The sequence below is a fragment of the Mirounga angustirostris genome, unplaced genomic scaffold (genome assembly GCF_029215605.1).
Source record: "Mirounga angustirostris isolate CCGP_5_RB_7025 unplaced genomic scaffold, mMirAng1.0.hap1 SCAF_13, whole genome shotgun sequence".
Taxonomy (NCBI): domain Eukaryota; kingdom Metazoa; phylum Chordata; class Mammalia; order Carnivora; family Phocidae; genus Mirounga; species Mirounga angustirostris.
In genome coordinates this window covers 90,389,187-90,398,743 of record NW_026991721.1, presented here as the reverse complement: position 1 = coordinate 90,398,743, position 9,557 = coordinate 90,389,187, and the positions used below count along the sequence as shown (strand labels likewise).

At 37.2% G+C, this 9,557-nt stretch overlaps 1 protein-coding gene across 1 annotated transcript; it reads left to right on the top strand.

Annotated features, from left to right (window-relative positions):
* The first annotated feature begins 7,329 nt into the window (after positions 1 to 7,329).
* Positions 7,330 to 8,292, top strand: LOC123856572 (olfactory receptor 8G1-like). The gene is given in 1 exon segment (XM_045892735.1): positions 7,330 to 8,292. A coding segment is annotated over 1 exon segment (960 nt). The 5' UTR covers positions 7,330 to 7,332.
* The last annotated feature ends 1,265 nt before the right edge of the window (positions 8,293 to 9,557 follow it).

Below are 9,557 nucleotides of genomic sequence, written 5' to 3'. Positions count from 1 at the left end.
TTAAGTACAGGGTAACCACATGTCTCAGTTTACCAAACATGATCTTTGTTTATGCCGGTTGTTGTTGCATAATTATTTATAAAGTCTTTATGAATCTTTCTGTGCTTCAGTTTTATCATCCTTGAAATGAGAATAGTTCTAGTATACATAAATACATAAGTATGAAGCAGGAAAGTGCTTAAACTATTTGACACAAAATACATGCTGTAGAACTGCTTACTATATATGTAGTAAATTCACTGTCTACTATCTCTACACTGAGAGAGACTATTATACATACAGGAGTAGCGTTATGAGGAGGCTACAATAGGGAACCATGGTTTTTGATACATAATATCTATGTGAACTTTTCAGTAATTGAGACCTGCCTTTGATCCCCTAAGTAAAAGAGAGCCCATAAATTTCTATTTTGAACAGCCTCTACTGTCATTCTCATGAGCTATTTCCCTTAGAGGATACCTGGATTAAATAGTACATATAACCCAGACTAAGGTTTCCAAGTAAAGGGTGAGTATCTGAATTCTATCTATTCTAGAAATTTTAATCTCAGAATGTTAAAGGAGTCTAGTTTCCTCACATTACAGGAACTTCCTAAAGCTTTTAGAAGATGGTTACTCATCTTTTGCTATAACACATCTGAAGACAGAAAATGATCTTTTTCATAATTCAACCCAGACTACTTTCAGGCACATTTAATGGTTAAAGAGATATTTTATGTTGAAACACGTAGCTCATTGGCCATAGCTCTTCCCTTTGAGGTAACATACAATAAATCTAATTCCAATTCCTCTTACTAGTTATTCAGACATTTGGCATAAATTATTTTGATCCAAATCTTCAGTTTTCATGGATAATTATAGTTTGTAAATTGCAATCATAAAATACTGCCCCCAGAACTAAACACAATTCACCAGATGCAGTTTATCTTGTGTGACTATCTCTTTGTTCATTTTAGATAGTATGTTCCTTTTAATGAATTTAATAGCATCTTTAGGTGTTTATTTTCTCTGGGTCCAGAACTTTTGAACATGAGAGCTATGAAGCCAATGCTTCCCAATTTTGAATATTTGCAGACCTGGCTTATTCCTACTTATCTTTTTAGATTCAGGTTTCTTTTGGAAGCCTTCTTGGACCCCTCTTCTAGGTTAGCACCACATTCACTATGTTCCTGTAAGACTCGTGCAATCATGTGTTTATCACATTGCCTTGTCTGCCTCCCCACTTCTAGATTGTAACATTTTGAAGAGCAGGAACTTTATCTCATTCATTTCTCTATCCTGAGTGCTCACAACAAATTTTATGCTGGTAAACTCCCATTAGTTAACATACAGTGCAATCTTAGCTGTACAATATTGTGATTCAACACTTCTATACAACACCAGGTGCTCATCACAAGTGCACTCCTTACTCCCCATCACCTATTTCACCCATCCCCCCCACCCACCTCCCCTCTGGTCACCAACAGTTTGTTCTCTGTAGTTAAGAGTCTGTTTTTTGGTTTGCCTCTCTCTCTTCCCCACCCGCCCCCATGCTCATTTGTTTTGTTTCTTAAACACACATACACCACTCCACATATGAGTGAACACACACGACATGGAAGTGAAATCATATGGTATTTGCTTTTCTTTGACTGACTTATTTCACTTAGCATAATACTCTCTAGCTCCAGTCATGTCATTGTAAATGGCAAGATTTCTTTTTTAAAATTTTTATTGTTATGTTAATCACCATATTACATCATTAGTTTTTGATGTAGTGTTCCATGATTCATTGTTTGTGCATAACACCCAGTGCTCCATGCAGAACGTGCCCTCTTTAATACCCATCGCCAGGCTAACCCATCCTCCCACCCCCCTCCACTCTAGAACCCTCAGTTTGTTTTTCAGAGTCCATTGTCTCTCATGGTTCATCTACCCCTCTAATTCCACCCCCGTTCATTCTTCCCCTCCTGCTATCTTCTTCTTCTTTTTTTTCCTAACATATATTGCATTATTTGTTTCAGAGGTACAGATCTGTGATTCAACAGTCTTGCACAATTCACAGTGCTCACCATAGCACATACCCTCCCCAATGTCTATCACCCAGCCACCCCATCCCTCCCACCCCACCCCCCACTCCAGCAACCCTCAGTTTGTTTCCTGAGATTAAGAATTCCTCATATCAGTGAGGTCATATGATACATGTCTTTCTCTGTTTGACTTATTTCGCTCAGCATAACACCCTCCAGTTCCATTCACGTCGTTGCAAATGGCAAGATCTCATTCCTTCTGATGGCTGCATAATAGTCCATTGTATATATATACCACTTCTTCTTAATCCATTCATCTGTCGATGGACATCTTGGCTCTTTCCACAGTTTGGCTATTGTGGACATTGCTGCTATAAACATTGGGGTGCACGTACCCTTTCGGATCCCTACTTTTGTATCTTTGGGGTAAATACCCAGTAGTGCAATTGCTGGATCGTATGGTAGCTCTATTTTCAACTTTTTGACGAACCTCCATACTGCTGCACCAGCTTGCATTCCCACCAACAGTGTAGGAGGGTTCCCCTTTCTCCGCATCCTTGCCAACATCTGTCATTTCCTGACTTGTTAATTTTAGCCATTCTGACTGGTGTGGGGTGGTATCTCATTGAGGTTTTGATTTGGATTTCCCTGATGCTGAGCGATGTTGAGCACTTTTTCATGTGTCTGTTGGCCATTTGGATGTCTTCTTTGGAAAAATGTCTGTTCATGTCTTCTGCCCATTTCTTGATTGGATTCTTTGTTCTTTGGGTGTTGAGTTTGATAAGTTCTTTATAGATTTTGGATACTAGCCCTTTATCTGATATGTCATGCAAATGGCAAGATTTCTAAATTCTTTTTAATATCTGTCTAGATTCACAGCTTAACATTCTCTTCTTAAATCATTATCATCATACAAGTGTTTATTACTCTTTTCTGTGTTAACATTATCTCTGAGTTTCATGATCTCTTCTATGGCATCATCCAAGTTAATGATAGCATGTTTTTCAAGACAAGACTAAGTATATAGTCCTATGGAATAATAACTTAAAATTTCTCACTTTATGATTAATTTTAGATGTTCATTGAATTCATATAACTATGATGTTTGTTCTATATTTTTACCTACCACACATAACTTTATCATGTCTGTAGACTATCACAAGAAATTTAGCAAACACCTTAAAATAATCAAGATAGGGGTGCCTGGGTGGCTCAGTCATTAAGCATCTGCCTTCGGCTCAGGTCATGATCCCAGGGTCCTGGGATCGAGTCCCACATCGGGCTCTCTGCTCAGCAGGAAGCCTACTTCTCCTTCTCCCACTCCCCCTGCTAGTGTTCCCTCTCTTGCTGTGTCTTTCTCTCTGTCAAATAAATAAATAAAAATCTTGAAAAAAATAAATAAAATAATCAAGATAATCTAGGACTAGAACAAGCTTTTATTTTATTTTATTTTATTTTATTATGTTATGTTAGTCACCATACATCATTAGTTTTTGATGTAGTGATCCACAATTCATTGTTTTCATATAACACCCAGTGCCCCATGCAGAACATGCTTTTAGTCTACTAATCTAGTAAAACTAAAGAAAAAAATCTGGGTTACCTTAATGATCTTATTCTGGTTATAAGTCATAATCTTACTTTTATAAGACCCCAACATTTTTTTTTTTCTTTCTTAAGCTGTTTTGGTGTTTTTCTCAGGCAGCATTCATCACTAAGACAGATTTGACTAAGGTAAGAAAAGACCACTGATGCAATGTTGGAAATTCTCCAGCTATACCAGTCCTGAGCATTCGGACAGACAGGTGGTGTCACCTGGGACCAGGAAATAATGGAAACTGTGACCATGTGTCAGAGTCAGACTTCAGAGGGAACTGGTCACACGTAATGAGTAAGAGCCCAACACCCACAGTGAAAATTACAAATATTGGACAAGATATAATGGAGCTTCTGTGATGGGCAGGAATACTTAGTGGGTCACTTTGTGAAGGGCCAAGAGTACAGGAGAAACAGTCAGTTGGCCATTGTAAAGATTCAGAAATATGGAAGGATATCACAACTCAGCCCCTTTGGTATCAGGTAAGGTAAAATTGGGGGATGGATTAAAAGAAATAACTGGAATTTTGTAAAAGATAATAGAGAAACTACCATTTGGGGTTTACAAAACTGGCAACAGGTTTGGTTTGATCATGAGTTGACAATTTTGTGCACTAGACATACTTAAATTCCTCACAGTAAAGTACAGAATTGACCCAGAGCCAGAGATGGTTGGTTTCTGCTGGAGATGGCAAACTTTCTGGTTATCTGGGAGTGAAAGGAAAGCAGACATCAGGCAGCAAATTATTGGGTACCTCACTTAAGTGTCCTGAGTATTTTCTGACACTGTTTTTCAGACCTTTACTGTTTACTTCTTTTGTACTTGTTGATTTTTTTTTCTCTAATGAAGACTTATAGGACAAAGGAGAAACATTTTAAATAGAGTATATTTCTTTCTTTAATCTGTAACTCATTAACAATTAACAAATTAACCCATTTATGGTTAAGGCCTATATTTTCTTGTTTACTATCAGAAAGAAAAAATATTATAATTGTAAAAAATAGTTATAATTTTTGAGCCAACATTGCACAATTTTTTGGAGGGGAAGATCTCATTGTTTTTTTGTTTTGTTTTGTTTTGTTTTTTTAATTATTTAATTATTTATTTATTTGACAGAGAGAGACACAGCGAAAGAGAGAACACAAGCAGGGGGAGAGGGAGAGGGAGAAGCAGACTCCCAGCTGAGCAGGGAGCCCGATGCGGGGCTCAATCCCAGGACCCTGGTATCATGACCTGAGCCGAGGGCAGACGCTTAACGACTGAGCCACCCAGGCGCCCCAGATCTCATTGTTTGAAGAAAAACTAAACGGGCATATTTGGCGTAAATAAAGAGGCATACACTGGCATGACCTAGACGGGGAAGGCTTGGAGGACAATGGCAAATTGCCATTGCAGGTCGTGATGGAATGTTTTGTATAGTCAGTATGATATCATTATCATTTTGTTGCAGTTGTTTTTCTTATTTATAACAGCTTCATTGAGATGTAATTCACACACCACAAAATTCACCTGTGCAATGTGTACAACTCAGTGGTTTTTGGTATATTCATAGAGTTGAACAACCATCACCATGTCCTAATTTTAGAACTTCACCCTCTCTCCCCCCTGCCCTTTGAGTCATTTAAGTTGGAGAAATCTTTAGGACATTATGTTAAGTGAAATAAGTCAGTCACAAAAATATAAGTACTGTATGATTACATTTATGTGAGGTATCTAAAGTAATTAAATTCATAGAAACATAGAGTAGAATAGGAGTTACCAGGGCCCGAGGAAGAGGGAGAAAAGGGGATTTATTTATTTATTTATTGAAAAGGGAATTTATTTAATGGGTATAGAGTTTCAGATGAAAAAGTTCTGGAGATCTGTTTCACAACAATGTGAACATATTTAACACTATATTTATTATGTATTTAACAACATATATATATATGTATATATATCACAGTTTCTTTATCCATTCATCAGTTGATGGATACTTGGCTGTTTCCATAATTTGGTTATTGTAAGTCTTTCAATTTTTATCTAAATATACATACCTTTGTTTTTGACATACCAATAATCTGTGATGGTATCTCTTGGATCTCTTTCTTTTGAAGATAGATCATCACAGCATACTGTACTTGGAATCATCAGCTTTTTTCCAAACCCCTATCCCAGAGACTGAAAGATACATATATTCTTTCTGCTTTGGTTTTTTGTGCCTTCAAAGAGTGCTTTTAAAAGCTCTGGTTTGAGGGTAAGTACAAAGACACCAAGACAATGTGCACATTGTTTTAGTGTGTATCTGCAAGATTGACATTCTGCAGCTCTGTTCTCCCAGAACATAAGTTCCAAGGGTCACAGACCACATCAAGTCATACAAAGCACTTAACTAATTGTGAATATTCCATAAGTGTTTTTGGAATAAACGAATTTGGACTTTAAGGTTTCATACTTCTGAATTCCTCATTAGGAAACTCATGCCCTTCCTGCATGTGGAATTGAAGTTGAATAATAGACTTGTTGTTAGCTATCCAGTTACTTTCCAGAGCTACTATTTCTGTATTTTTTAAAAGATGCCAATAATCAAGGTACTCACTACAGGGAGTCTAGACTGGACCAGTTGTCAATACACTATTGTAGTACTTTACATAAATTTTTTCCTTCACATTAATTGCTGTGAATGACATGTTTGCTATGACAAAGAGCTAAAGATAGGGGAGAAGACATAAGTAGCTAAAATAAGATATAGAAGGTGAGACAGACAGGCCTTAGCTCATATTCTTGATCATTTACTTATTACACGCCTAAATATGGGCAAATATCCAACCATTATAACCCTCAGTTATCTAATACATAAGCCAGGCATACTAGTATTTGTTCTGCATAAGAGCTGAGAGTAATAAAAACAAGTCATGGAAAGTTTTTATAACAATCAAAGTTAACAAAAAATTTATTTGGATATTTATGGACTGGGCAATACTAAGACCCTCTCTATTTTTTTAAATTCCAGTTAAACATACAGTATTATGTTAATTTCAGTGTACAATATAGTGATTCAGCAATTCCCTATATAACTCAGGGCTCATTAAGATAAGTTTACTTTTAATCCCCTTCTATTTTGCCCATTCCCCACCCACCTCCCCTCTGTTATCTGTTTATTCTCTATAGTTAAGAGTCTGTTTTTTTATTTGACTCTTATTTTTTTTCCTTTGTTCATTTGTTGTTTCTTAAATTCTGCATATGAGTGAAATCATATGGTATTTGTCTTTCTCTGACTGGCTTATTTCACTTAGCATTATACTCTCTAGGTTCATCCATGCTGTTGCAAATGGCAAGATTTAATTCTTTTTTATGGCTGAATTATATTTCATTATAAATAAATAAATACACACACATATCTATATATATCACATCTTCATCCATTCATCTATCTGTGAACACTTGGGCTGCTTCCATAATTTGGCTATTGTAAATAATGCTGCAATATATAGGAGTGCATAAGACCCACTCTTGAAGCATAGAACAAAAAAGGGATTATTCTTTCTGATATTTATTTACATGCCCCATATTCCTGAGACCTCGGGGTCTTTGAGTGCTAACATAGATCACGGACAGACATAGAACTGGAGCCACCTGGTTGAAAAGACAAAGACAAATTCTGTTTCATACTACATTACATGGTGGGACAATAAATATCTACCACAAATTTTCTTCTTCTCTTTCTACATAAAATTCCCAGAGGAAAATGACAGCAGGAAATCATTCCACAGTGACTGAGTTCATCCTCACCGGGCTAACACAACAACCAGAACTCCAGCTGCCCCTTTTCTTCCTCTTCCTAGGAATCTATGTGGTCACGGTGGTGGGGAACCTGGGCATGATCACTCTGATAGGGCTTAGCGTTCACTTGCATACCCCCATGTACTACTTCCTCAGTAGCTTGTCCTTCATTGATCTCTGCCATTCCACTGTTGTTACTCCCCAAATGCTGACAAACTTTGTGACAGAGAGGAATTTTATCTCCTACCAAGCATGCATGACTGAGCTCTATTTCTTCCTTGTTTTTGTTATATCAGAATGTCACATGTGGGCTGCAATGGCTTATGACCGCTACGTTGCCATATGTAACCCATTGCTTTACAATGTCACCATGTCTTATCAGGTCTGTTCCTGGCTGGTAGTTGGGGTGTATATCATGGGCTTGACTGGTGCCACAGCTCACACAGGCTGTATGCTAAGAGTGCTTTTCTGCAAGGCTGATAGAAGCAACCATTACTTCTGTGATCTCTTCCCACTATTGGAGCTCTCCTGCTCCAGTACTTACATTAATGAGGTGGTAGTTTTGTGCTTCAGTGCATTTAATATCCTTGTCCCCAGCCTGATGATCCTTAGCTCCTACATCTTCATCCTCTCCAGCATCCTCTGAATCCGCTCCACTGAAGGCAGGTCCAAAGGCTTCAGCACCTGCAGCTCCCACATCTCAGCTGTTGCTCTCTTCTATGGATCTGCTACATTCATGTACCTGCAGCCATCTTCTGTGAGCTCCGTGGACCAAGGGAAATTGTCCTCTGTGTTTTATACCATCATTGTGCCCATGCTGAATCCCCTGATCTACAGCCTGCGGAATAAGGATGTCAAAGTTGCCCTAAATAAGATCCTTGAAAAAAGAATAAAAGGGGTATTTTGCCTGAGCAAAAATTTATAATTCTCCAACAAGGTTTGATAAGGAAACAGTCCAGAGACAACAATGTTATGTCCACAAGTAATGAGATTCTTGTGACTACTTGATAATTTGGAAAAACAATGCAGGAGGGACTGGATTCATAATGTCAGTCATATGGAAAGCAGCACCATATGATAAGGTGTATTGGACATAGAACTGGACACCATATGGACACCAGAGAGCACCAAGCGTATTGGGGTTAGAAAGCAAAGTGCAGACAAATAAAATTTGCAGAGTTAAGGTATCTCCTAGAAATAGAATGCATAAGAATGGTTATTTGCTAACTTAAATAGGTGAAATAAGTCAAGTACAATTCCTTTGATAATTCTTGAATTATCTTTTAATATGTTTTTCAAGACTTTTAACTTCTACTAGTTATTTGAAAGGACAATATATTGTAAATGGTTGTGGTTATCATATAGGGTTCATAAACTATTTTAATTTTACATGTTTGGCTTGAAGACTATGTCTAATCATAATAGATAACATATACCACCTACCAGAACTCTATGGTAAGGTCTTACCAGTATGCTTTTCTTTCTCTCTTTTTTTAATTCAAGCGTAGTTGACACACAATGTTACTTTAGTTTCAGGTGTACAACATAGTGATTCAACATGTCTATATGTTATGCTATGCTCACCACAAATGTAGCTACCATCTGTCACTATACAACACTATTATAATACCATTGACCATATTCCCTATACTGTGCCTTTTATTCTCATGACTTACCCATTCCATAACTGGAGGCCTGTTTATCCCACTCCCCTTCCCCTGTTTTGCTGAGCCCCCTCTCCCCTACTCCTCTCCTTTCTGGCAACCAAAAATTTGTTCTCTGCATTTATGGATCTGATTCTGCTTTTTGTTTGTTTATTCATTTGTTTTGGTTTTTAGATTCCGCATACGAGTGAAATCATATGGTATTTGTCTTTCTCAGTCTGACTTATTTCATTTAGCATAATACCCTTTAAGTCCATCTATGTTGTTGCAAATGGCAAGATCTCATTCTTTATGGCTGCACAATATTCCATTGTATAGATATAGCACATCTTCCTCATCCACTCATGTATTGATGGACACTTAAGTTGCTTCCATATTTTAGCTATTGTAAATAATGCTGCAATAAACATAAAAGTGCATATATCCTTTTGAATTAGTGTTTTTGTTTCTTTTGGGTAAATATCCAGTAGTGGAATTATTGGATCATATGATATTTCTATTTTTAACTTTTTGAAGAACCTCTGTG